This window comes from Moschus berezovskii, chromosome 20 (assembly GCF_049115385.1).
Source record: "Moschus berezovskii isolate FMDL1 chromosome 20, NW_MosBer_1.0, whole genome shotgun sequence".
Classification (NCBI taxonomy): domain Eukaryota; kingdom Metazoa; phylum Chordata; class Mammalia; order Artiodactyla; family Moschidae; genus Moschus; species Moschus berezovskii.
Window position 1 is genome coordinate 59764950 of NC_142479.1, and position 27949 is coordinate 59792898.

At 48.6% G+C, this 27949-nt stretch overlaps 2 protein-coding genes across 3 annotated transcripts; one reads left to right on the plus strand and one right to left on the minus strand.

The window, feature by feature from the left end:
• Window positions 1–37: 37 nt before the first annotated feature.
• On the minus strand, window positions 38–9701 carry SMARCD2 (SWI/SNF related BAF chromatin remodeling complex subunit D2). The gene is made up of 13 exons (XM_055408198.2): window positions 9168–9701; window positions 4598–4782; window positions 4375–4417; window positions 4088–4210; window positions 3198–3353; window positions 2692–2787; window positions 2449–2550; window positions 2134–2295; window positions 1879–1976; window positions 1579–1714; window positions 1286–1408; window positions 1067–1168; window positions 38–974 (listed from the first exon to the last, which is right to left on the minus strand). The coding sequence occupies exons 1-13, from the start codon at window positions 9381–9383 to the stop codon at window positions 921–923; spliced, it is 1596 nt and encodes a 531-aa protein (XP_055264173.1). The 5' UTR covers window positions 9384–9701; the 3' UTR covers window positions 38–920.
• Window positions 9702–9849: 148 nt separating this feature from the next.
• On the plus strand, window positions 9850–24674 carry LOC129544543 (intercellular adhesion molecule 5-like). Of its 2 annotated transcripts, XM_088829220.1 has the most exons (11): window positions 9850–9923; window positions 10036–10272; window positions 12374–12544; window positions 16526–16750; window positions 19151–19254; window positions 19556–19822; window positions 20716–21036; window positions 21281–21559; window positions 22097–22366; window positions 23008–23250; window positions 23440–24674. In XM_088829220.1, exons 5-11 carry the CDS (start codon window positions 19200–19202, stop codon window positions 23652–23654), a joined length of 1650 nt encoding a protein of 549 aa, XP_088685346.1. In that variant the 5' UTR covers window positions 9850–9923; window positions 10036–10272; window positions 12374–12544; window positions 16526–16750; window positions 19151–19199; the 3' UTR covers window positions 23655–24674. The 2 variants fall into 2 exon arrangements, with proteins under 2 accessions (XP_088685346.1, XP_055264179.2); XM_055408204.2 differs by having other exon boundaries at window positions 10036–12544; window positions 19179–19254.
• Window positions 24675–27949: the final 3275 nt, after the last annotated feature.

Genomic DNA, 27949 nt, shown 5'->3' on the forward strand with positions numbered 1-27949 from the left:
TAGTCAGTGGCCGCACTGTTCAATCACCAGGTCTGGGTACCACCAATAAACAAAGGTTTATTTGGAAATTTCCAAACCTGCCAGAAGTGGCGTTTGCCAAGCCCTCGGCCCACCCTCCTTACCAGGCTCCAAAGAGCAACAACAATCCTCCCCATCTCCCACTGCCCTCCACTGAGCACACACACACCCACGCCTCGGGCGACACCAGAGAATTAGGGTGCCCTCTCCCTAGGAGGCGTTACCCTGGGCCCAAGAACCGGGGTGGTAGCCCTCTGGCATTGCAGGAGATGATGGCGGCCAGAGCCGCTTGCATAGATTGAGAAAAGAAAATAAGGAGGGACCCCCAAGTAGGGCTCCCTGAAAACCCCCAACACACCCCCATAAAAAAAGTGGCTCCCACATAGAAAATCCTGCTCCACAAATAGTGCAAATAACCCGAAGGAAAGGAAATTACCAGCAGCAAGGCTGGGCTGGTAGGAATGGCAAAGAACTTTGGTTTGGAAAGGCTGAGAAGAAAGGGAGCCGCGCCCCTCTTCCTCGCCTAGCTCCCTGGAGCCAGCGTGGACACTCGCCCCAAGGGGGTCTGTAAACAAGCAAAGCCAGGGGCCTTTGGTTCCGAAGGTCTCGGTTACAATGTCAAAGCAGAGCCTCCAGGTCCTTGTCGGGCCTGCCTGCAGGGGGCATAGGAAGCCTCTCCTGTGAACCCAGTTAAAGCCAATGTGTAAGTAAGAAGGCTTTGGAGGACCAAGCAACAAGGAATCCTATCACTACACTTAAGAAACTAAAGCCGGGGAGCCGAGGGTGACCGGAGATGCCCCTCACCCCCTCGTTATCCTACATGTCTGCGCCCCAGTGGGTGGTCCCCTTCCAAGCTGAGGAGGGCGTGGCTCCAGACTGGGAAGAAAGGGGTCCCTGAGCAGTTAGGTCAGGCGGATTCCCAGCACCTGTTCCAGTTCCTGCCTTCGCTGCTGCACCTAGGGGAGGGACAGACCAGTGGCTCAGGCCTGACTGCCCACCCTGCCCCTCCGGTGTGCCCTCCAGTTCAGCCAGGGCAGAGCCACCTCACCTTGGCAAAGATGTGCCTCCCCACTGCTTCCTGGGCCCAGGGCTGGTGGTAGAAAGCTGCTCGTCTCTCCTCCTCCGGGTTCCCAATCACATCAGTGATGATCTGTAGAGCGCCAGGGGGAAAGCTGAATGCGATTCCCACCCTTGAGCCAGAAGAACGGTGCAGGGGGCAGAACCCCCAGAGCTTAACATGGGATCACCCTCAGGAAAAAGGGCACACCTTGAGGTCCCGGCGCTGGGAACGGAGCCACTCCTGGATGAAGTCCTGGGGGTCAGTGCTAAAACTGAGCATGAAATCCCTCTGGGTCTTCAGCTGGTTGATGGACTCAATGGTCTCATGGATCTGGGCAAAGGGGTATGTGTCAGACTGGCTCCCACCCCTACAAGGTCTGCTTCCAGCCCCAACCTCAAAGGACTCAGGTCCCATCCTAAGGTGCTATATAAATGGAAATGCCCAACACCTGCCCACGCTCACTGGGGGCCCAGAGGAGGTTGGGGAGGTTGAGGGCCCACCTTGACATCAAGGGAGGCGATCTCCTGCTGATTGGTGGTAGAGGCCAGAAAATTACTCATCTGGGCCTTGAGCGGGTCATCCACCTCCACGTCAATGTCGTAACAGGCTGTCTTCTTCTGGTCGTTAGGGTCCACGCTACATGGCACACGGGAGAGGGAGTTACTTCCCTCCCACCCGCCCAGGGCCAAACCACACACACCCAGGAGCAAGAAACCAAACGTGCTGCTTCGCTTTGGCTTTAATTCAAGTCAAAGGTAAACTGCCCTGAGAGCAGCCTTCCTCCCCCTCTTCCCGTTTACCTGATGACGTGGTTGATGACAATGGGATCTGGATGCTGCAGCAGCCCCGCCAGCTTCATGGGAATCTCAGAGAAACGTAGTCGGCCGCAGCTGAAGATCTGGGGAGGGAGCCAGAGGGTTGGTGACGCCCTGGCGGGCACATGGGGAACTGGACCGTCCCGGGGCAGTGTGGAGAACTTGGCCCCGGCCACGGTGGGGCTGTGGAGCCAGGCAAGGCAGGGGCCGGGAGATGAGAGGGGTGGTGTCCCCGCTTACCTGGCGGAAGTAGCGGTTGCAGTTGATGTACTCGCGCTCGTGGCCGTCCTGCAGCTGGTTGTGTTTGATGTAGAGCCACAGGGCCTGCATGATAGCAGCCCTCGTCTGAGTGTGCACCCCTAGCAGCCTCGCCAGGCGGGGGTCCAGCTTGTACTGTGGGGGCTGGGATGGACAGACAGGAGTCAGAGGAGGGGAAAAAAAAACAAAACCAAAGCAGACTAGGGTAGGGACAGGAAGGGTTTACAATAGGCACCTGCCCCCAGCCCCAGACGAGAGTCCCTGTGACCCCAGCCGTGGCCTCAGGGCACTTGTCACCTGATGATCCAGCATGAGCAGGAGGGTGCACTTGACGTTCAGGTCTCCGGGCCGTTTCACCTGGAAGCCGTCTGTCTCCTGGGTGGTGGGCATCCGGTGCCACTGGCAGGAGGAAGGGGAGTCCAGCTCATCACCAAGGGGTGGGCGAGAACACACGCACCTGGCCCTGCGTGGGGCCTGAGGCCATTGCTCTGTCCACCCCACGTGCCACCCTGAGCTCCCGAACCCCAGGCCTGCTCTCACCTCCACGAGGTGGTTGTCAGGCCCATACAGCTCCTTGTCCAGCTCGATGACGAGGCTCTTAAAGAAGGAGGAAAACTTCCTCTTCTGTTTACTCGGCTGGGGATGTAAAGGGGGTGAGACAGGGGTGCCGCTGAAGGTTCAAGCCTAAGCCACATACTAAGCCCCAAACAGAGGAATATCATTTCAGTCCTAAAGCTCAGGGTACTGAGGATTCTCAGGCCCTAAAAGAAGCAGGGAAAAGTGAGACCTGAGGTATGGAAAGGGGCCCTAGGCAGCCCCGCTGCCAGCCAGTAAAGGACCGGAATTAGCAAGGGCACCCCTTCCTCGGGACACTCTATTGCCATCTGCAGGAAAAGCGTTGTAACAACCACACAAACCTCCCACCTCTGGACTGGGAGCTGTGCTCTCCCCCTGGCAGGATGACCCCGGAAGTGCCCAAGTGTCTGGCCCAAGTCTGAAAGCCACACAGACCACCGCCCCTCCAGACGCCTCCTTCCCCAGCTCACATCGTCCAGCAGTTTTCCCTCTACTCGGAGTTCCCAGGAAGCCACCTTGTCCCCTGCAGGGGTTCCTCCGGGGGTCCCTGTGGTTCCTGCACTGTCACCTTCTGCCTTGCTGGGACTGAATGTATTGGAAATATAGATCCGCAGCTTTCGTTTTTGCTAAAGAAAGACAACAGGTTAACTAGACAGGGGCCAGCTGCTACCCAATCCCCCCGTCTGAACGCATTTCACACCCATACAGAGCGTGCTGTGGGTCAGGCCCCTAGTGAGCCCCTGGGAACTGGGTGAGGAAATCTCATCCCTGACCTTCAAGGGACTCACAATTTGATGGGGAAACAGATGCAGTACCAACAGGTCCAATACAGGGGGATCGGTGGTGTGACAGATACTCAAGAGGGCGTTACCAGAAGTCGTGGGCTCATAGTTGAAGTGAAACTCAAACACCCATCATGGCCACAGAACATCATCTCCTGGAAAGCCTCCACCATTCGAGGAACTGTTCTCTAGATAAAACTTCTCTAGGGATGGGGAGGAAGACAGGAACTATCCTTATCTACCCTCCAGCTTTGCCTTTCAAACTTATGACCATGATGTACAATATTAATGTTTTAAATCATGATCCAGGATCTGCACATATATGCAAATATATGAAACAAAAATGTCATAATTCCTTTGCTACTGTGAAGAATTATCATTTCTACAACCCTAATGTTCCATTAAAAACAGGCTGGCCTCACCACATTAAAGCAAATTCGTGCTAAATGGGCTATATCCTACAGTGTGAAACATCCTGCTCTAGCCCATCAGAGACCCCCACTTGGCCTTTGGAAAACAAGGCCAGGGAGGGGAAGAGAAACTTGGCGAGGCCCAGGAGCAGCTGGGGCTGCACACACCGTCAGAGGCTTTTTGATGGCCTCCTGGATCTCCATCCGCTTTCGAGCAATGGTCTGGTCCAGCTTCCGTTCAAAAGCCAAGAGGTCCATGTACGCCTGAGACTCTGGGACAAGCTCCCGAATCTGGAGGTGGGGAGGGAGCAAGGATCCATCAGCTCATTTCAGCTGCAGCTATGGCTCCTTCCTCGCTTCCTCTCTCGCCCCAAGGTGAGGGGAGACTGAGTCCACCCTCAGCCAACCAGCCAGCCCTCGGGTGGGCCTCCGAGGTCCTCTCTCAACATACTCACTCGCTGAGGTAGAACTTTATCTGCCATCTTCCTCCTCTTTAACCTAAGAGGACAGAAACCCAATGAAGAGGTCAACGGTCCAAAGGACCTTCCCTCCTCCCCACCTCTCCAGTCCCCAGGACCTTCCCAAGACAACCAGGAGTCTTCCTCAGTCATCGCAGCCCTTAGGACACAAGGAAACCCTGTTACTGCTGGAGCTTGAGAAGAAACAGGATGGTCTTACCCCCGGCGCTGAGCAGGCATCGGGGGCTGGGCCTGGGGCACAAGCAGGCGTTTTCGGAATGGGTCCATCATGGTGGGTGGCATGCCAGGTCGAAGTGGAGCAGCGGTGCCAAAGGGGGAGCCAGCAGGGGGTCCCACCTGTAAGCCAGCCATGGGCATCCGGCTCCCTGGGGACATGCCAGGCCTCTGGGGGAAGTGAGCCAACAGGGGTGCATAGGTCAGGGGTGGGGCCCAACGAGGCCCGTAACCCATTCCTTCCATCCCTCTTCTTGGCCGGGTCCAGTCCTGAGCAGCACACGGCAGGGCCGCCGAGCCGGGGCAGGAGTGCCAGGAACAAAGGGGAGCAGGCGCCGGAGAGAAGTGTAAACCACACCTGCCCCGCCCCCTTCAACCGCCCTGGCAGTCGTGCCAGCGAATGAGGCCCGCAGAGCCCAGGGGGTGGGAGGAGAACCCTGCCTGCAGGGAGAAGGGCCTGGGGGAGTTTTTCAGGGCCCATCGCCACTTGTAACCACCTTCTGGCCCCAGCAACACTCCACCTGGCTCCCTGGACCACCCGGCCTCAAGGCTCTCAGATGGTCCCACCGAGCACTCCATCCTCTCCTCCCCCAGCTTGAGGCAGAAGCCGGGGGCAGTGTCGTAGCCAGGCAGCGGGCTGTGGCTGTGATAAGAGCAGGCTGACGGGGCACAGCCCCAGTGCCCATCCCCAGTCACCGGCCTGGTGGAGTGACTGAGCAGGGAACAGCAGTCCAACGGGCTGGCAGGCCCATCAGCAGCGGCACCCCAGGTGAGCAAGCTGCAACAGGATGGCTTGGAGCCTGTCCCGACGGGTGGGGGTGGCCTCAGGCGGAGTACACAGGCCATCTGGTCGCCATATGGCCCCTACTCACCACCCAGAACTGGACCCTTCTCTCACCTCCCTGCTGCCCAGCCCCCAACCTCTAGGCCTGAAGACTCCAAGGGGAAGCTGTGGCTCCAGTGGTCTGTGGAAGGGAGAGCAGCTAGCACCTGGCCTCTGCCTGCGGTCCGCACACCACCTGGTGGCTGGGGCTCGCTTGGCAACGCCAAGCTGGAGAATGGAGATAAGATTAGCCTGGGATGCAAGGATCAAAGTCTTAGGATCAGCAGAGGAAGCTGGGTGGGAGGTGGCTTCTTTCAAAGCCTGCAGAAGGGATTTCCCACTGAGGTCCGGCTCCCCAACATTACTGTGGAGCCCACTGGGGAGGAGCCCCCGCCCCCTTCCTCATGGCTGCTGCTGCCTGCAAGGCCTGTTTGGCAGCTCTGCCTTGCACACACTGTCCCTGGCAGCTTCACAGGGCTGGCCCCAGGGCCCAGATTATGCAACCAGCACAACCAGCCAACCAAGCCAGGCTGGGTGGGGATTCACACCAAATCAAAGGACCCCCGCCCCCCCAACCCCCTTCCCCGCCAGCATCACAGAGATGAGATGAGATTCCTACTCCAACTCTTCATCCAGCACTCATCCCACCTTCCCACTAAGGATGGTCAGATTCTTGACCAGAGACAGACACAGAGAAAAACCTGAGAAACACGACCCAAAGACAGGGGCAGGGGAAAAGGAGCGGGGTGGGAAGGAAGCGTTTGGGAGGATGGGGTTCAATGTGGGGGGGGTCTGCCTGGGACCTCTGGAGTCCTGCCACAAGTCTCCTCATCAGGAGGAGGTGCCTCCGAGCTGCTGAGAGGCAAAGACAACCTGCTTCTCTGCCTTAATGAACCATAGCCACTCAGCTAGAGATGCTAGAAAAAAAACTCAGGGTGGCCACAGCTGAGAGTCCGGCCCCCTCGCACCCTAGACTCGAGTGTTTCCCACCAGCACCTGAGCTGAGGGGGTGGAACGACTGAGGCAGGGAACCTGCAGAGTGGGAGGTCCTGAGCACCGCGCAGCCCGCCTAGGCAGGTGCTCCCGGAACAGGAAGTCCCCAAACCAGGCGGCACAGGCCGGGCCTGGAGGAGGCCTGCGAGGCCCCCTGGCTCGCCCAGGGCCCTAGGCTTCTCCCGAGGCAGGAAGGGGCCCAGGGAAAGGCGGCTTACAGTTCTGACAGTCCCAGCTCAGCCTGGCCAAGCTCCACACTAGGCTCTGAAGCACCAGTAATTCCTCCTCTTCTAAAAAACAACCCAAGACTTAAAAAAAAGAACAGAGCCCTGATCTCTTAGGCTCTCTGAGCCCTTTCCTGCAGCAGGGCTAGGGAGGCCTGGCTCCACGCCCTGAGCCTCAGATGGGAGCAGTAACCTCCTCTCCCTCAGCACAGCACAGCCCATGTACTCAACCAGACTCTGGCTCCACCGCCCAGGACAGCAGGGGTGGGGGGCCAGGCTGATGCTGCCGCCTCCAGTCTGGCCCCTGGTGCCTCTGAAGGCTGCGCCTAAGGACCAAGGAGAAGAGAACCTACCTCTGCAAACGTAGAAAATATCTTCAACTCTCTGGCGTGAACCCAGTAATCTGTTTTCTTTGTAGGGGGGTGGCAGGGGGGGTGGTGGTGGTGGTGTGGCTTTTTTTTTAATATTATGCTTTCTTTAAGCTCCTTAGTAGACCGTGACCCACAGTTTGAAACACTCTGTAAGGAGGTGGGGTCATCACTTCCCTTCCATTAGTAAGCTCCCCTATTTGCCCCACGTGGGCTTGAGAGCCTCGCTCCTCTAGCTCACCTCACACGCCCCAGCAGAGACACACCCCCTGCTCCTCAGATCTCAAGTCCCTTCTCCCAGAAGTCACATAACTGGACTTGGAAAGAGGCCACACAGGATCCTCCTTGAAGTCAGCAGAAGTGAACTGGGTCCTCCCTCCCCCAAAATCTATCTTTACTTCTGCACCCCTCCCCCCACACTTACACACATCCCCGTTCCCTGAAAGAGGAGGAGGAGGAGACCATGAGAAGCTGGAGGGGAAGCCCAGGGAAGCAGAGGCTCAGTGCCTTCCTCAAGGTCCCCACTCCTAGAAGCCTGGGGTACCCAGCCAGTTAGCTCAGCCTTGCCAGTGGTCCAAGGCCACTCCCTCCAAATCACTCTGGAATCCATCCTCTCAGGGCTTTCCCCAGGCTTAGGAAATTAGAGAGGCTCCTATCTGGTCCTTGGAGCCTTGCCCGGGGCCAACGGCCCCCACGGAGGCTCCTCAGCTAAGTCACCTAAGAGCTGGAATGACAGACACAGGGATCCCTCAGTGACACCTTGGGCCCATGAATCCCCTGGAGTGAGAGCAAGAAGGGAAAGATGAATCCCAGCTGGAGTCTTGGGGACCAGGTTTGTCTCTGTCAATAACCAGATCATTGGTTCAGAGAGAAGACGGAACATGAGGAGCACGAAGGAAAAATCACCATCCCAGTGAAGCATCTCTTCACAAAGTGGGGACCCAGGGCACCTACTCTATGAGGATCCACTTAGGGGACCTCTACCTGGGGGCGAGAGGGAGAGGAGACATGAGAATCTCCCAGCTGTCCTGAGAGATTAGCAAGAAGTCAGTGTCAAGTGCTGGGGCACACAGATTGGGATATGTGGTTGTTTAGAAGCTAAAGGCTAATTAAAAGTGGAGAGGAGGGCGGGAAAAAGAATGAAGGCAATTCCCAAGCATTCTGGGGCAACCAGAAACAATGAACTTAGGGACTGGTAAGCCCCACCCCCAGTGTCAGGCTGAGTTCCTCACACACTGACCCCACAGCCTCTTGATGGCCTTTGAAGCTGCAACCCGAGAAGTCCTCTGCAAAGACAGACCCAGAAGGGATCAGACAGAACCCTTTGAAGCAACTCTCTGCAGGCTCCTCCAGCCCCAGACCAGCAGTATTCAGTGGAGCCTCTCTGTTCCTCCAGACTAATCAACTCCTGGACACTGACACCAGGCAGAAAGCCAGAAAGTCTGTCCAGAATGGGCTGGGCTTTCCTCCTTCCTCAGGCCTGTCCACAACCATCTCTGATCTAACCCAGAGGCATCCCTGTGTGAAGGTGCCAGGGCCTGGCCCAGGAGTAGATTCCCCTTGCACAGACTGCAATCCCCATCCTCTGCCTTCTGTGCCCCTGGGAAGCCAGGCCCTTCTTCCTCCTCCTTAGCAGCTGGGAACTATCTCAGACACGCTAAAACTCTTGCCAGTTCCCAACTAGGGGAAGAAAAAAAAAAACCCAGAGAAGACTTGGAGTAGGACCAAGACCAATGCAGGGTAACCCTGCTTTCTCAATGAGGGCTCTTTCCCAAAACTTTCTCATCACTTCCCAGGACCCCTTACCCGAGAATCTACACTAGATTTCTCATTCCATCCGTCCACAACTCACTAGCTTAGACTACGCCTCCATCTCTCGTTACTCAGAATCCCTGTTCCAAGGAAGACCCCCAGACGCTCCCAAATGCTTCAAACCCTCCACCCGAGTTGCTCTTACCTTCTCCCTCAAAACCTCCACCACCACCTGGCAGAGCCCGAGGGTCCCTGGTCTTGCTCCCCACCATGCCCCGTGAAATCCGCATGCAGAGCCTCTGTGTCCCCTATACAGGAGGCTGCCCCAGGGCCCTCACTCGAGGCCCCCTACCCCGGGAGTGCTCGCGGCGCCTCCCGCCCATCCGCCCTCCTCACCTGGTACTGCGCCGCCGGGCCCGCGGGGCCCATGGGGCGGAAGGCGGCGGCCCCGGGGCCCCCCACGCCTCCAGCCGGCCCGGGCCCCCTGAGCGCCGGTCCGGGCAGCATGCCGGGTCCCGCGGGCGGAGGCGGCGCTCCCAGGGCCGCGGCAACCGCGCCGCCGCTGGGGCTCAGCGGGGGCAGCGGGAACCCGCCCGCGCCACGGCCCGACATCGCTCCGTCCCCGTCCGGCGGTGTCGCGGTCCGGACTCCGGGCTCCGCGCTGAGTTCGCTCCGCACTCCGTGCTCCGGGACTTTCCGATCTAAATTCCGGGTTCTGGGGTTTGTTGATCCGGATTCCGGGCTTTCCTAATCCAAGTTCGCGAGTTCCTCAGAAACCCACTTTGGGGCAGGGCCGATCCTGATTCCGGTCCTGCCCGGAAAATTCCGGATCCGGGATCTGCTAGGTGCCCGCTGCCTCCCGGGGCCTCCGGAGGTTTGGCCGCCAGCGTCCAGTTACCCAGAGGCGGTAACTAACTCCCTGCCCCGCCTAACCCAGCCCAGCACTAAGCCCCGCCTATACCTAATCACCCAATGCAAGGATGTCTCCTCAAATCCCGCCCCTCGCGAGACCCGCCCCCAACAGGCACCGCCCCTAACCGCCGGGCCCCGAAGTCCCGCCCACATCCCTTGGGTCGGCCCTCCACCGGAGGGGAGGGAGCGGAAGCTGCACAAGGAAATGCGGTGGGGGGGTCAGAGGTCGAAGGTCAGGAGGTAAGAGTACGGTGTAAGGGTAGTTGCTGATTTCTCCTCGGTGCAGCCGAATCCCCGAGGTACCGGGTCACGCTCCCTGAAAATAGTTTTGTCCTCGTTTCTACGTTTTCAGAATTAAAGACAACGAGCCGCCAACTTGACTTTACAAGCCAGAGCTGCCTACGGACTTGGCTGTTCCGGACCGGATCCACTGTGTGAAGGGTTGAATTGGCCAAGCGCCGAGCTCCTATCGCATGTTTTGAATGTGCCTCTGCCTCCCATAAGGAAACCTACTAATACTTTACTCCACAGGAGATGTTTCTAGGCAAAGGAATTTTGCATTCCGAGAAGCCTCTTAGAGTTAAATAAGGTCTTTCTTCAAGATTTATAGCGACTTTCAAAAGTTCAATACCTTTTCAGAAATCAGCCCTTTGTCAGAGGTACTCAAAAGTGCTTCAGCCTTGCCAGGTGTTCTGTGATTTTCTCTCCATGATACAGACCAGTGCTCCTCAAACTCTGAGGAGCGTAAGAAACACCTGGGCTTTTGTTTAAAATGCAGACTCTGATTCTGTAAGCTTGGGTTCTAGGCTAGGGATCAAGACTCTGCATTCCTAACAAGCTCTCAAGCAATGCTGTTGCTATTCAGTACACTTTGGAGTACCGAAGATAGACTTTTTCGTTATATAAATTCTCTGTTTTATGTTTTCATCCCCAACCAAGTCTTGCACCAAAGCACCCCAGATCCTGTTCATAGTGCAGCCCTTTTTGATTAGTTCTGCCCATCTCTACTTCCTGGTATCTTTATCCTTCAGTGATCGACCCTGCTGTTGGTGCTGCTGCTCTCCTGTCTTCTCAGAGATCGCTCTCCTCTTTCTCCCTAAAAGTGGGTTACCTGCGAATCTGAGAACAAACCACTGGAATTGTTCCACCAGGGCCCCTCCCCACCACTGCACAGTGGGTAAAGAATTCTTGACAATGCAGTTGATGTCCATTTCAGCCCTTTCAAGCTGCTAGAGCAGCAGCAGTTCCAGAGGAAGTAGTAGGGGTGAATCCCCTGGGAAACTATTCCAAACTATTCTTGCCAAGCCACCCCCCTACACATACACACACACAACCACTGGACCCCTGTGCTGTATTTAAAAAAAGACCTCCCAAGTAATTTTGGTACAACCCACTATTATATATGTGTAAACAAATGAATGATCTTCAAGTGCAATGAGATAAAATGGTAACGTCAGCAATGAGTTAATTGCTATGAAAAAATATCCTCAAGGTTTTAGGGGGAAAACAGATATCTAAGATATGGTAGAAATTGAGAAAGATTTCCTAGACAGTAGGCAAAGAATAGCTAACATTTATTAAGCATTTACTACACATTACCTCATTTAATCCCTACAATGTATATAATGTAAATACTATTACCTCTGCTTTAGAAATCAAGGCAGAGAGATTCCAATACTTGCCTGTTCTTCCTGTGATGGTGCTGAGATTCAAGTCTGGTTCTAATCTGGCCTGAGAATCCACAGTCCAGGCACTTACCCACTGTATATGGTTTCTTGTTGGTCGTTGTTAGTGTTCTCTTACCTCTAATGTGTTATTACCTGCAGAGAAACAGTGCTCCCGCATTCGTGTCTTCCATCACCTTCACCAGTGGGTTTTAAACCCACTGGGGTCCTTTGGGTTTCTCAGCGCTCTTGTGGAGAGCTGAAAGTGAGGTTGAGATGGCTGAGCTAGGAGTTCCTCCCTTGCTCCACCTCCATATCCCTGCTGTAACCAAGGAGCTCTACTTTTATTGTTTTTTTATGTTGAGTGACCTTGAAAAGATATCTTTGGCAGAAAAGGTTCCTAAAATGTTAAAAGCCAATGGCTTACTGAAGAGTCTATAAACATAGCACAATTGACTCTTTATTCTCTGTCCTCCTCCTATCTCTGTAGTTTTATTCCCCACCAATATCCCATGAATTCTACCATCGAACCACACTGAACCTGCCCTTCCCTGAACATGCCTTTCATGCTGTGGTTCTTCTATGACATCACTAAAATGTAAGCTTGTTTAAGGTGGGGACTTTTTCGCTGCTGTGTCCCCACTGCCTGGAACTATAGCTGGCATAAAGTACTCAGTACATATTTATGAAGTGAGTAAGTGTTCTTCCCCAGTTCCCTACTATGCAAGAGTCTGTTTATTCTTCAAGAACAACTCAAATGTCACTGCCTCTGGAAGTCTCCGTCATTTCCAAGTCCCACCCACCAACTGCCATTGTCAATTTGCTATTCTCTTTTCTGTTTTCCACAGCACTCTAAATCTGTCTTAGAGTACTCATCCTATTGTGCTGTGACTTTTGTCTGGGGCTCTGTCTCCATCCACACTCTCCTGCAGTGTGAACTCCACGACCGTGCAGAAACAATGCCTGCTCAGGAAATAACTCTGATAAAAGTTATCTCTGCTTCCCCATCCCACAACTCTGTTTCAGGCTGTTTCCAATCAGGAGGTAATCCATCAGGACAGAAGGTTAAAACCAGCTTAACCATAACAGTTCTGAAGGCAGGAGGAGAAAGGGATGACAGAGGATGAGATGGTTGGATAGCATCACCGATTCAATGGACATGAGTTTGAGAAAGTTCCGGGAGATGGTGAAGGACAGGTAAGCCTGGCATACTCCAGTTCATGGGGTCACGAAGAGTTGGACATGACTGAGGGACTGAACAACAACCATAACAGTTAACTTTGGCTCTCAAATCTTTCTTTAGCTTTACAGTCTCACTCCTTTGGATGTATTGTATTGACTTGTGACCCTCCACCTGAATTCCTGGATTTTTCTTTGTTTACTCCCTACTCAGATCTTATCCTTACCTTGACTCTGATGAGTCTCCAAGTTTGATTCACTTCGTACTAACTCCTGATGTTTAACCCTTAATCTATAAACTCTTCTGATTCTGGTTAAGGCTATATTGATCCTAACTAGCTATTTAGTCTCTATTAACAAGTTGCCCTGGGTCAGGTATTGCCAGTCCCAGGAATAAAAAGCAGGTAAGAGAGAAAGGGGGTTTCCCAGGTGGCTCAGTGCTAAAGAATCTGCTGGCAATCTGCAGGAGATGCGGTTTCAATCCCTGGATTGGGAAGATCCCCAAGGAAATGGCAACCTACTCCAGTAGGTTGCCTGGAGAATCCCATGGACAGAGAAGCCTGGTGGACTACAGTCCATAGGGTCACAAAAGAGTTGGACATGACTTAGCAACTAATCAACAACAAAAGGGAGAGAGAGAGTCTTGAGGGGTCAGGGAGGCAGCAGATTTGGAGAACACAGAAATCAAGTTAAAAAAGAAGTCAAATGAGAGATACAGGTACAGGAAAGGATAGTTCTCTAGCTGGGGTTTCTTCTGCTTTTGTCAGGTTCAGACCTGCTGCTTCTATAACCTAGTCATATGACCATGAACTACCTAGACCAAAGCAATTCTGCATCTGAAGGAATGACTTCTCCACTTCCCTAGGAAAGCACCGTTCATAAAAAGAAAGGGTGGGCTGGAGTGAGCTCACTTGCCAAAGTTCAGTTCACTAAGTGATCATTTTATAAAATTATCAGAACTTTAAAAACAACTATATTTACATGATACAACTATTTTTATTACATGGGATTATATAAACAGCCTTAAACATGTTGAAGCTTTAAATTTTAATTGAAGAAATTAAAGTATGATATGCTGCTGAGGAACTGGAAAAAGCATAGTAAAAATATAAGCATATGACGGTATAGAAAATGACATTCAAAAGTACCTGAAAAAAATAAGCTGAAAAAAATTCTGCCAAATATAAGTGCTGAAATTTTGTTTCTCACAAGCAGCGATTAGGATGTTGACTTGGTAGCACTTTGCAGAAAGACTTAACATAAATGAGCAAAACTATTCAAAGCCACAAAAGAGAAATGAGGGTGGCTTAAAAAGGTTACTGGGATAGAGCTTATGAACTAGCCTTACATTTGATATGCATTAACCAGGAAAATAAATTTGTAAAGGACCAAAAGCAAAAAAACAGTGAACATGCTAAAAATTAGGTAAATCAACAGAAGCATTTGGAGAAGGAAATGGCAACCCACTCCAGTATTCTTGCCTGGAGAATCCCAGGGACAGGGGAGCCTGATGGGCTGCCGTCTATGGGGTCACACAGAGTCAGACATGACTGAAGTGACTTAGCAGCAGCAACAGAAGCATTACATCACAAATACATTTTGCTAGAAATAACATACTGAAGTAATGTGCTATAAAACTAAAAAAACATTCTCACATGAAACTGAAATTTATTTACTAATATTGAAAAAATTAAGAGTTTTAATGTAGAATATTAAGTATTTCTATGCACTAAGTATGAATCACAGCACGCCAGGCCTCCCTGTCCATCACTAACTCCCGGAGTTCACTCAAACTCTTGTCCATCAAGTCGGTGATGGCATCCAGCCATCTCATTCTCTGTTGTCCCCTTCTCCTCCTGCCCCCAATCCCTCCCAGCATCAGAGTCTTTTCCAGTGAGTCAACTCGTTGCATGAGGTGGCCAAAGTATTGGAGTTTCAGCTTTAGCATCAGTCCTTCCAATGAACATCCAGGACTGATCTCCTTTAGAATGGACTGGTTTGATTCCTAGCTCACTCAATTACTAAATATTTATTTAGTGAATGCTCACTGTTCTGGGTGCTAAGGTGACAGCAATAAATAAGATAGATGAAAATCATGCCCTAGTGTTTTGACACAAGATTCTAGAGAGAGGAATTCCTTGGTGGTACAGTGGATAAGAATTCACTTGCCAATGCAGGGGACACGGGTTTGATCCTTGGTCGTGGAAGATCCCACAAAGATTCCACATGCCACGGAGCAACTAAGCCAGTGCGCCACAACTACTGAGCCTGCTCTCTAGAGCCCTCAAGTCACAGCTACTGAGCCCATGCACCACAACTAATGAAGCCTGTGTGCCTGAGAGCCCATGCTCTGAAATGAGAAGCCAGTGCACAATGAAGAGTAGCCCCCACTCACTGCAACTGGAGAAAGCCCTGGTGCAGCAATAAAGACCCAGCACAAACAAAAAAATAAATTATAAAAAAAGATTCTAGAGAGAAAATAATAAACAAGTAAGCAAATAGATACATACAGTGGTGTACTAGTGAATGTTTACCAACCATTTCTCAGAAAAATACTCTCAAACCCTAATTTGTAACCTCTAACAATTTCAGTGATATACATGTATATTTACTTATATATATATATACTTATATGTATATATACATATATATATATATATATATACTTCCACCATTATAAAAAACCATAATGGAAAAGAATATGAAAAAGAATATACATAGTTTATTCTATATACATGAATATGAATATATCCAGAAACTAACACATTGTAAATCGACTATACTTCAATTAAAGAGTTTTAATCATCCAACTATCATCATTAAATGCAGACTTGGGAAGAGAACAGCTCACCCATTTAAGTTGGTCGCTGGATATTTAGCTCAAAGTCAGGTAGTGGTAAGTGCTATAAAGAAAAATAAAGCTCAGCAGTTTTAAAGTAATCAGGTAAAGCCTTTCTGAGATTGGAAAAGGAAAAAACTGATGACCATTTATTGCACACCTGTGTTTAGTGTCAAAAACAACAGTAGGCACTTTCATATAAGCAAACTAAATGCCATTTCTGTTGGCAGAGGGGGACACTGTAAGTTACCTACATTTCCCATAGTCCTAAAGCTAGTAAGACATTCATGGACAAAATTGTATAGCCTAAAATCTTCTATTCTATCCAACCTTCTCCCTGAAATTGTGAGTAGGGAAAGAGAGGAGCTAGTGGTACTAGGGTACTAGAGAAGTAAGCACTCGAAAAAACCTTCCAAATCTTCAAATTTCACTCCATCAAGAAACTCAGCCCACGGCTTAGGATCAGACCAGCGGTTACAGGAGAGCCAGAGCCGCAAAAGGATGCCGAAGCAAATGACCTAATTTCGGCTCAGGGAAAGGGTTTTGAGACACGACCCTCCAGAGACGTTCCACGTGGAAGTTGACAAAAGGGTCTCAGGGTGGAAAGAGGCAACAAAGTAAGGTTTATAAGCTCACCCCAGTTTTTATGGCTTATTGATAGGACCTGACTGGCAGGGTGGGGAGCAAGGGCGCACGCACATTGGGTAGGAAGTGAAGCCAGAACCAATATTTCTCTCAAGCGTGTTACTTCTATGTGGGGAGTGGGCTACAGAAACGGGGGCAGGCACTGGCAGGGCACCCTTTCCCAGTCCACCCAGGAAGAGCCGGGAAGAGTCCCAGTTGGGCTTCGTGCGAGTCACTAACTTAGACCCAACGCCAGGCCCGCACTGAGGCCCAAGGCAGGAACAAAGCTGCGCGCGAGCCCACTCTCGCGCGGGAGTCTCAACTGTTCAGGCCGCACCACCCCTCGAACAGGCAGGGGTGCCCACAATCCCTTGTTTTCCTTTAGGGCCATTACTTGCTACAGCAACCATTTACCTTTTGTTTTCACGTTGTTTTATACAGTAAGCATTACCTTGAGTCAAATATGTGCTGTCTGCCAAGCAGGATGCAGGCAACCCTACTCTTATCTTCTCCGTAATCCCCTCCTGTTGTCTTAGCTTCCTGCCCGCCCCCCTTGCCACAGCCAACCCTCGCTAAGCTTTTCCGCAAACGTCACGAGTTTCTAGGCAGAATAGGCAAATCCTCCGGCTAGGAGCGTCGTCTTCAGCCCCCGCCCGGCAGTGCCTACCAAACGGTCTGAGCGCGTGGCCGGCTCTTGAAGGCGTAGCGGGCGAAGCCGTGGAGCGGATAGAGCGGCTGGAGCAGCGAGGAGCGGCCCTCAGGTGAGATTTTAGGTCTTGTTTTCTTCGTTTAGATTCCTGCCTGGGTCTCCTCTCGGCTTTCCTGTCAAATCTATGGGGGTCTGACCTCTTGGCGGGCTTTGCCTCCTCACACTCGGGAATCGTTGAGGAGCATTCACTGAAGTATATTTCCCACATAGTTAAATTTTTAAAATACTGTCTGCTTTTAAAGGCCTTCAGGGTCTGTGTGGCAGTGCACACGCTTCTCGGGAAACTTCGAGGCAGAACTGACCTTTATATCTGAAAGATGGGCACAGCCCCTCCTCACTCATATATTTGTCAATATTTTATTTAGTTCATTCATTCATTTTATAGTCGTTGAACGTCTGTAACCGTTCTGGGTGGTTGGGATACATCAGTGAAAAAGGCCCAGCCCTCAGAGGGGCCTTACAGTCCAGGCCGGAAGTAGACCGGACTCCCAGGGCTAACGGATCAGAAGCAGTGTGTTAGAAGGTGGTGCTGCTGAGGGAGAAGATAGCAGCCGAATCGTCCGAGGGTGTGCTGGGATACGGCCTTGGAAGTTCGGGGTTGTGGGCCTTATGGCAAAGATACACTGAACTGGGTGAAGCAGTGTTCAGGGAGGAAGAGGTGAATTCCAGGCAGAGGCAAGAGAGAGTGATCAAAGAGTAGGATGTGATTCAATCTGTATAAGAAACTGCAAATACCCTTGGGATGTAAATGGATAGTGAGCATCCCAGACTTGGGCGGGAAGTCCAGTTCAGCTACACAGCCAAAGCCATCCATCGTCCCTGAAACCCTGAACTGGAAGGGCGGAGTTCTAACCACTGGCCTCCCAATAGCGCTCAGCAGAGTATATTGTTATTTGTATTTACATTTGTCTTTCCCACTGACTCCCAGGAATTCTTATGTAATAGTATAAATCTTGGTAACTTCAACACCTTACTACAAGCCTGGTTCAATAATTGTCTGCAGAAAGAAATGTATGAATATAAATATAAGTAGCCCCAATTGGGGATTTTGTGCTCTTTTCACAGAGCTGTTTTTACTCAAAACTCTTGTTTTGAGATTTCCTTCACAGTCTGATGTTACTTTATTATCTCTTCCATGATAGGAGATCTTCCTTTGAAAGAGATGTTAAGTCACCCAAAGTTAAGTTTGGAGAATAAGATGAATGAATAATATCACTTTTGCACAAAGAATAATAGAATAACTTAATAAAGAGACTGATTTTTCTTATATAGCTTAAAATCCAGTTCTAGATAACTTTCCAAAAAAATTTTGAATAATGGTGTCGTTACTGGATTAAATTTATAGCCTGCAGAAGTGATTGTTTTGAATGGTAGCATTTACTTGGGAGGGTAAATTTTGATATGCTTATTGTTTTATGTGTGAATAAAAGAAAACAAAAAAACCCCTCTTTCAGACCAGTATACAGGTAATAGTAGTCTTGTACAAAACCTAATGTATGAAAAAATGCAGAATTATAGGGCTGTCATTCGTTTATGGAATACTCATGATGTGCTAGATACTGTGCTAGGTGCTGCAGAAGCAAGGTAATAAAATGATCTTTTGTTCTTAAGGAATTCCTAGTACAGTTATGATTACATCATTAAAATAACCCACTGAGCTGAATTACATTTTAAGGTAGATAGCTTCAGAAATCACTTTTGGAATCAAGTGTACAGATAATGTGTAATAAATAAGGGATTATGAAGTGAAATAGCATTAGTCAAGAAATTCCTTTCTTAGAAGAAATTAGCTTGAATTGGATTTTGAAAGAAACACTTGGTATAGATTGGCAGAGAAAAGAAGTGGACATTTAAGACTTGACTCAGCCAAAGTGTAATCCAAGTGTTGCTTGGTGAGCCTGAAGTCAGATCAGAAAGATGGATTATTTTGAGGGATATTTCATGAAGCCTGATGAAACATTTCTCCCATAAGAGAACAAGACTCTAATGAACATGTTTTCTTGATTCAGGGTCACTTTCCACTGGACGGTGCCAGATAAACACTGCCAAATTTCATCTCTCTAAATCTCATTTTTCTTATTTCCATGCTGACAGCTGTTTTCTGTTGACTCAAACAGAAGCAAACATGTAAACAGATAAGTGCAATACAAACTGATACAGGAATCTCACTTAACCTAATACCCCTTCATTATTTCCCATATTTTCCTGTTGTCTTTTTGGTGTGCACATAAACCAAACTGAAATGGATAGATGAAAGAATTTCTTTTAATACAACCACAGCATTGATAGTCTTGCTGCAGTTTTTCCAGACCATGTAGGTTTTCAGGAAAGGAGGTAACTTTTAACAGTATCAAAGAAAGAATTTCCTACTTCCTTTTCCTGTTTATTTGGTCTCTTTCATTGCTTCTCAGCCTCTTGACTAAGATCAAGTGTATTTGGTCTCTTTCTCCAGCATTGCTGCCTTCTTTCTTCCTCTCCAGCTTTTGGCCCTTCTCATCAGGATGGAAATGCTACTGTTTGGTGTTTGGGCCCTGCTGGCCTTGATCCCTAACCCAGGTGAGGCTCTTTGGGAAGGTTTCTTTAGCTTCTATGGGCATGATTTTTAGCAACGTCATAGTTTCCGTAGGGACACTAATGGAGAAATTAATCCCCAAAACATGACAAGGGAGGGAATGGTGGTAGAGTTGGGATTCTGACTTGTCCTTTCAGGGCCTTTTCTTGTCCTGTCCCCTGTTCCTGTTTATTCAGAGTGGGTTTCCTATTCTCTAACCTGTAAATAGGTAGACTAGGCTCTGTATTCTCTTTAAGTCTTGTGGTCCTCACCAGAGACTTTAGCATGTCTGGTTGACCTTTTCAGGAGCTGCGGAAGAGCGATTTGAGGTTTCTGTTTGGCCAGATCAGGCCATTGTAAAGTATGGACAGTCCCTTATGGTCAACTGCAGCACTACCTGTCCAGATCCAGGACCCGGTGGAATTGAAACCTTATTAAAGAAAACCCAGATGGGCAAAGGGCCTCAGTGGAAGGAGTTTCTGCTGGAAGATGTCACACAGAATTCCATCCTGCAGTGCTTCTTCTCTTGTGCAGGGATCCAAAAGGACATAAACCTTGGCATCATTGTGTACCGTGAGTGGAGCTGAGGGCTGGAGAGGAAGGGAAGCGTGGGGGAACATGACTACTATGCCTTATATAGGGAATAGTTAGAGAATTTCTTTTAGGGGAAAGAAGTGGGGCCTTTACTAAAGATTTTTGTCATACTCTAGGGATTCTCAAGCCAATTGTTTCTGTTTCCCTTTGGTGTAGGCTTTTAAATTAGGAGCAGACCATAGAGTGCATCCTGGCATCTGGGCTTGAGAATATGTTCAGATACAGGAAGCATATGCTAATGATGCTGATTTGTAAATTACCAAAAATGTAAAATTAGTGTTGAATTGTCACAAATTCTTAGAATATTAGAGGAAAGAGGGTCTTTGTAGGCTGGGGTAGTTGGAGAAGTCTTCACAGAAAAGGAGGCTCTTAAACTTCACCCCTGTGTATGGTTAGGATTTGAAGTGATGGGAATGGGTAAGGAGAATCTTTCAGGTGAACAAACAGCATCAGCGAAGATGTAGCCATGAGTGTGGCCTCTGGGGTTAGAGCTTGGTTAGCTATGGTGGAGTTTTCATGTGATGCTCAGGAGCTTCTCAGATGCTGCTCACACCTCTGAAGCACTTCTGGTAAGAGAGAAAAGCTCTCCAGAATGGCAGCAAAGGGGCCCCTCCAAAGCAAAGGGGCTCTCCAAAATGGCAGTCAAAGCAAGGGGCCTCTCAGCAGTCACATGTCTTGGCTATGACTTTAGCCCTCTTCAATGGGAAGAAGAAGCCTAACTCATCTCATTCAGGGCAGAGAGCTGATGCTGTTCATCAGATGGTTTAAGAGTAGCAATCCTACCTTCTATCACAGGCTTTCTGTCCTCTTAATCTTTCTCTCTGGAGAGGTGAGTATCCTTCTCTTATCAAACCTACCTGTTTGTCTTAAAGAGCCACCAGAGCAGGTGATCGTGGAGCTGCAGCCTGCATGGGTGGCCGTGGATGAAGCTTTCACAGTGACATGTCATGTTCCCAGTGTCACACCCCTGGAAAACCTCACCCTTACCCTTCTCCAGGATAACCGAGAACTACACCGGAAGAATTTTAGGAGCTTAGCTATGGCTTCCGAGAGAGCTGAGGTCACCATCAATGTCAAAGCCCAAAGGGAGGATGACAGGTGCAATTTCTCCTGCCATGCAGAACTGGACCTGAATTCACATGGTGGGGGGCTCTTTCACAGCAACTCAGCCCTCCAGATACTCCGAATCTTTGGTGAGTCAGAGCCCAGGTGTGGAGGGAATCCTTGGGCTCATTTTCCTCATCTTACCTTGGCCTTTAGGACTCATTTCCCATAGGGTTTAGGATGCAGGTGGAAGGGTAATTGAGCTCCTTTACTTGAGTTTTAAACTCATTGTGGGGAACCAGAGAGCTTTTAGCCCCACTTCCTACATTGTGGGGTCCTATGCAATTTATCATGGCCTTTCTCTTTTCTTCCCTTCTCCTCATTTCTTGGCAGAATTTTCTCAGAGCCCCCAAATCTGGGTCTCTTCACTTCTGGAGGTTGGGATGGCAGAAACGGTGAGCTGCAAGGTGGCTAGGGTGTTCCCAGCTGAAGAGGTAATGATCCACATGTTCCTGGGAGACCAGGAGCTTAGCCCCTTTCTCTTCTGGGAGGGAGACACAATATGGGCCAATGCCACCATTCGGGCCATGGAGATTGGTGATCAGGAGCTGTCTTGCCTTACATCTCTGGGTCCAATGGAACAGAAAACAAGCCAGCCAGTGCATGTCTATAGTAAGTGACCTGCCTCTTCCCTTCCCTTGAAGGTTCTCTGCCATTGAAAACTTCCATAGTAAAGGCTTGGTTATTCAACTGCAGGTATCCCCATGAACCTTTGCTTGGTATACTCCAAAGTGAATACTGGTCTTCATCTTTCTCAGATAAGTGCAGGGATGCATTGAGGCAGTAGTTCTATCCAGCCTTCACCCTGTTTCCTTAGACCAACCTACTGACAGAGTGATTATGGACACTTGAACTTATTCCTAGGTACAGAGATTTGAGGTGAGAAAGATATCTGTAAGATGAAAAGACATCTTGTTCTCCTTGCCACAGAGGCACAGCCAAATAGGCTCATGTGGCATTTGTTATGGAGAAGCTCTCAAATTTCCCAAACCATCTCATTGCTCCTGCCAGTCTGCATAGAAGCAGTAATGGTATCCAAAGCCTTTCCCTTCTTGTCTGCCTACCCGAGGGATACCACCAGCAACTGAGTACAGAAGTCGCTGCCAGTTTTGAGAAATATGTTTGATTCTCTTTATCCTTTCCTTACAGGCTTCCCTCCACCAATCCTGGAGATAGAAGAAATGTACCCATTGGCAGGGACAGAAATTAACGTGACTTGCTCGGGGCATATTTTAACATCCCCCAGCCCTACTCTACGGCTTCAGGGAGCCACAGATCTTCCTATGCCTGGGGAGCCTGCCTGGCTTTCATTTACCACCAGTGAGGAAGATGATGGCCGGAATTTATCCTGTGAGGCCTCTTTGGAGGTTCAGGGTCAGCAGTTGAGCAAAACCACTGTGATCCAACTCCATGTCTTGTGTGAGTAGAAGCCTGATCTTTCTTGTCAAAACATGGATTGTTAGTCTCGCATTTCCAGAGATCTTATCCAATAGCTTCATTGTTAGAATTGCCACATTTTTCTCATTAAAAAAGAAAATCAAAGTAAAAAATAAAAAGTAAAGCTGTGCAAGCTTACCTTACCCATGGGAAAGTGAACAGGGAGAAACTGGGGGAAACTGGAACAAAAGAGAAAGTGGTCAGGCTGAGGGCCAAAGGCTGAGAACACAGGGAGTAAAAACAGCTGGAGCCTATGCTGAGGAGGGTCATTTCTTCATGAAAACTTGTATTTTGAAAAGTAGAAAAATCCTTGTCTCTGGGTTCACCCCTACCCATGATATCCCCCTCAGAGAGCAAAGATGAGGAGCAGGGACCCCAGGACCACCACTGAGCAAGCTCATTTAGTATTAACCCATTAAAATGCCCTGTTGCATCTCAGATTCATCCGAGGAGGAAAAAGTGTAGCTCAAAGCAGGGAACTGATGCTCCTCCCCTTGGGAAAGGAAGCTGTTGTGTGGAGAGGACACATCATTTGGGTTAGGGGAGGGAGAGGGAGATAATGCATGACGGTTATAAAGAAACGTGGCACACTGAACTGACTTCTCTGGGGACTCTTTTTCCAGACAAGCCACGATTTGAGGAATCTGGTTGCCCTGGCAACCAGACCTGGCTGGAAGGGATGGAGCAGTTGCTTGCCTGTGTCCCAAAGGGAAACCCGACACCGGTCTTGATATGTACCTGGAATGGCACAGTCTTTGACCTTGAAGAGCCACAGAAGGCAACCCAGAACCACTCTAGAACCTACTGCTGCACAGCCACCAACCAGCTAGGCTCTGTCAGCAAAGATGTTACAGTCCTTGTTGAAGGTGACTGCGGCTCCCCTGCTGCCAGGCCCAGGGTGGAAATCCCTCAGGGAGTTGGGATCCTTAGGGAGACAAGAAAGAGCTCAATGTGCTGGGGAGGGTGAGGCTGACACATAAGCCTGGTGGGCTGGGGCAGGGTGATTCTCCTCCCTGCTAACCCTCCCAGTTCTCTTGTCTTCTGTGCTTTGGCAGGACTGGATGAAGGAGTCAGTTGCACTGTCTCGGTGATTATTTTTATTACTGTCACCCTTGGAGTGGTCATGAGCCCCATAGCACTGTATCTAAACTATTTGCCCAGCAAAATGGAGAGGAGGAAATTGCCCTATAGGCAGAAGGAGAAGAACAAAGAAGAGGAAAGCCAGTTTGCTGTTCAACAAGGAGAAAACCACAATGAACATAATTGTTAATTAAAAAGTTACTTGGTTGAAGGCAACCCCTACCACTGGGGTTTCCTAAGGGAGGGAAGGAGGGGGTGGAAGAGAAAGGGAGATGTTATCTTCTGTTCTGTGGACCCATAAAGCAGTATTTCTGGTCTTCATCCTGTGGATCCAATCCAGCCACAAGCCCAACTCCTGTAAGAATCCAGTCCCAGTGTTCAACTAGTGAGTGGGCCTTTTGCTCCTTGTGTGTTCTTCATCAGTCCACTCAGATTCAGAAAAGAAGTGCCTTGTCATCCCCGTTCCTACTGCCCTTTGCTCCCAAACATAAGATGAAAGAGATAGTCAGAAATATCTCTGAAATACAGTGCATTTCTCATGGTTTCCTCCTGACTAAATGGGAACCAGTTTCTTAGTCTAGGGACCAGAGTTTGAAGGTAGTCAGTACCCAGCAAAGGGCTAGGAATCAAAAGCCAGTTCCCGCCTACATATTACACATCCTGGGCTCCCCTAATGGGGAATTCTGGAATACTGGCTCCAGAGCTGAGCTTGGTAACATCATTAAGGCTCAGTGGCTAGTTAGGCTTCAACTCCCTAACCATCTGTTGTGTGCCCTAGAAGAGTATACAGATAATAAGAAATTCCACATTGGGTCAGACAAGCAGCTTTCCTAGCCCAGTGTTCTGTCCTTGAAGTGGAAGGTAGAGTTCTTCCTTGAAATTGGGCACTAAACATCTCTGAATTACTCTTTATAAATCCACTATAGAGTAAATCATCTGAGTTCATATTAGACATTTTTTTTTACCTGTACAAGCTCTTAGGGTAGAATCCCAATGTTTATTCTCCTTTTCCATATATAAGTATATTTTTATATGTCTGCAAACTTTCCTTTAAGCTTCAGGAGGACTCCTCATAAGACAGTGTTCACCATATGACTGAGCTTCCTTTTCTGTTCATTGGAAAGATTATATTCAACCCTTAGAGAAGATATGAAGATTTCTAAAACCAATCTTTTCTCCCAAATCAGTTATGTATGGGTCATTGAAGTGTTGGATATGATAAAAATAAAAGTGATTTTACATTATCTGAAAGTAGTTTTCTTCTGTGTGTGAAAGTTTTTATTAAGTCACATAGTTGCATTTTGAGTAAAATTTCTAAGAAAAGAATGTTCATAGCATAACCAGCCAGCCCAGGGCAGGTGGGGCAGTAGTTCAGGAAGTAGCATTTTTGGCTTGCCTTCAAAACTAAAGTTCAGACTTCCAGATAGAGGGCAACAGCCTTCCCCATATTGAAAACACCACCTAGAAAGAATACAGCAACAGGCATCAAAGTAAAAATAGTCTCATTCTTCCCAGACCTTCCCTGAGTCTGAGTTGTGGATTAGGTACAAAATAATCCTTTGGTTTTAATACACACAAAGCAGCGGGGATACACTGGTGAACAAAGCCCTGTCCCTGCCACTAGAAGCTAGAGATTGTCAACAGCAAAGCACAGTCCTGTGAATGGGGCCACAGAGACCCTTGGGAGAACACCTAACTCAGGGTCAAGGAAGGCTTCCGGGGGAGCTAGGAAATACCTTGTTTGAATTTGTACAACAGCAACCCTCCAAATGACCTCCACTTCTATTTTTCTAATTAGTAGGCACTGCTCTCTCATCTGGAGAAGGCAATGGCAAGCCACTCCAGTACTCTTGCCTAGAAAATCCCATGGATGGAGGAGCCTGGTAGGCTGCAGTCCGTGGGGTCGCTAAGGGTCGACACGACTGAGCGACTTCACTTTCCCTTTTCACTTTCACACATTGGAGAAGGAAATAGCAACCCACTCCAGTGTTCTTGCCTGGAGAATCCCAGGGACAGGGAAGCCTGGTGGGCTTCCATCTGTGGGGTCACACAGAGTAGGACACGACTGAAGTGACTTAGCAGCAGCAGCAGCAGCAGCTCCCTCATCGTGTAAGTAATAGCAATTATCCACTTTTCTGAATTGAGCGCTTGGGGAAGTAAGTTAGAAAACAAGTTTGAGAAGGGAGTATAGAGTTACATCATCCAGGAATCTTTACCCACTTCAGTGTCTTGGCATCAGCTGCATCAGGTCTGTATCTGTCATGTGCAAACCCAACCTCATGATCCCAAAGCTCCATGGAACAGTGAATCCTAAACGGGAGGGAGGAAAGGGTCTTTCGGGCTCTTTGGTCCACCTTAGAGAGCCTGGAGGCTTAGCCTGCTCCTGCCTTTGCTTCTCCCTGCCACATGGTGTCACTGTTGACAGCGTCCTTCCCAGCCCATACAGATGCAGATTCCTGGTGGGCTGCCACTGATCCTCCAGGGAGGATGATCTACTGTTCAGGTCCAGCTTAGGGAACCCCTTGCATGGGGTTCTTAGAGCAGGGTACTTTGGATGGCTTATTCCCTAAGTCTCTTCAGATTTGGGTAGGCTCTTCCCCTTGTAGATTAGGAACTTCTATTTCCTTTCTCTCCCCAGAGGAGGTGGTCCCTCCTAGTCAATTTTTAAAGCACAAAGGATCTTCTTACATTTCTTTTCTGGAACAATTGAGCTGGTCTCTGCTCACGTACTAAGGGCAGTGTCTCCAGGAGACCTCACTCCCTAAAAGGTTTTGATCATACTTCTTTTCTGAAAATAGAGCAACCAGCTCACACTTAACTGCATTTATCCTGATTTTCTCCAGGTGAAGAGCTACCTTTAATACTCCAAAAGTTTATCCTGTTAGAAAAGTCAAGGTGACTTTCTTTTAGACCTGAAAAAACACAAATCTTCAGTGGGATAATAACATTTACGTAGTTTACAACTATATTTGGAAAGAAATGACTTAATGCTTATAAATACACTAGCACAGTGTCATATATGTGTATTTACAAGTATTAGTTTGTACTATATAATGATGGTGATAATCACAATAAACTGAAATCAAGAATCAGAAATCCATGACAACCACTATTAATGTGTATAAGCAAAAGTCACACACATCATCAATACTTCCTTACTCTTTTTTCCACTATGTTCTCTCTCTCTCTTTTTCTACTGTTTTCTTTCCTCTACTTTTTCCTTTTGTTTAAAGTTTATGTTCCCTAAGATTTAGGACTACTGGTAGGATGACCAGTTGTCCCAGTTTGCATAGAGCTGAAAGGGTCCTGTGACATGTGTCTTTTGCTGCTAAAATTGGGAAAGTCATACAAACTGGGAAGAATTGTTCATTCTAATACTGGTATCCCTCAAAATGTTTCTCAGCTTTGCCAGGGCATTCTGACTCAAAGAAGTCACAAAGTAGTATCATTTTTGCTTCTCCCAGAAGCCCAGGGCCTGTAAATCTGAGGAGGACTCATGAAGTAAAGGGAAAGTGTCAGTTCTCTCAAATGTGTATAGAAGGACAAAGCTCACTGTATGTATTTCAGCAATAATGATGGAAAGAATTCAGGATGGCCATTTCAGGTTAAACTTAAAAGATTAAATGAAGTCAGAAAAGAGTCTAGGATTACTGGAGCTCTATCTATTGAATTCTTGCTTATGTACATCTCACTCATCGTAGGGAAGTTGTTTTCATTAAAAAATATTATAAAAATTTTAAAATTATGTATTAGGATGTAATATACTGGCAAGCCACTCCAGTACTCTTGCCTAGAAAATCCCATGGATGGAGGAGCCTGGTAGGCTGCAGTCTGTGGGGTTGCTAAGGGTCAGATGCGACTGACTGACCTCACTTTCACTTTTCGCTTTCACACATTGGAGAAGGAAATGGCAACCCACTCCAGTGTTCTTGCCTGGAGAATCCTAAGGACGGGGGAGCCTGGTGGGCTTCCATCTATGGGGTCACACAGAGTCGGACACGACTGAAGTGACTTAGCAGCAGCAGCAGCAGCAGTGACTGTATTTAATACTGTATTACATATTTGAAAGTTGCTAAGAGAATGGATCTGAAAAGTTTTCATCACAGGACTTCCCTGGTGGTCCAGTGGTTAAGAATTCGCCATCCAATTCAGGAAATTTGGGTTTGATCCTTGGTTGGGGAGCTAAGATTCACACATGTCTAATGGTCAAAATACCAAAACATAAAATGGAAGCAATATTTTTACAAATTTAATTAAGGCTTTGAAAATGATCCATATTAAAAAAAGTCTTTAAAAACAGTTCTCATCACAAGAAAAAAAATTTGTAATCATGTATGCTGACAGATATTAGCTAGAGTTACTGTAGTGATCACAATATATACAAATATGAGATCATTATATGAAACATACATATAGCTTATGTATTAAAAATACATATAAACTAATACATTATATGAAACTAACACAATGTTTTATGTCAATTAT

Bases quoted from the DNA above. Each gene is read 5' to 3' on its own strand.
- LOC129544543 (XM_055408204.2), top strand. From the start codon at position 19,200: ATGGAAATGCTACTGTTTGGTGTTTGGGCCCTGCTGGCCTTGATCCCT. The intron at 21,037-21,280 runs GTGAGTCAGAGC...ATTTCTTGGCAG, and splicing joins CCAGATACTCCGAATCTTTG to AATTTTCTCAGAGCCCCCAA. The intron at 22,367-23,007 runs GTGAGTAGAAGC...CTCTTTTTCCAG, and splicing joins GATCCAACTCCATGTCTTGT to ACAAGCCACGATTTGAGGAA.
- SMARCD2 (XM_055408198.2), bottom strand. From the start codon at position 9,383: ATGTCGGGCCGTGGCGCGGGCGGGTTCCCGCTGCCCCCGCTGAGCCCC. The intron at 1,409-1,578 runs GTGGGCCCTCAA...CCCTTTGCCCAG, and splicing joins TCGCCTCCCTTGATGTCAAG to ATCCATGAGACCATTGAGTC. The intron at 1,169-1,285 runs GTGTGCCCTTTT...GGCGCTCTACAG, and splicing joins CCCAGCGCCGGGACCTCAAG to ATCATCACTGATGTGATTGG.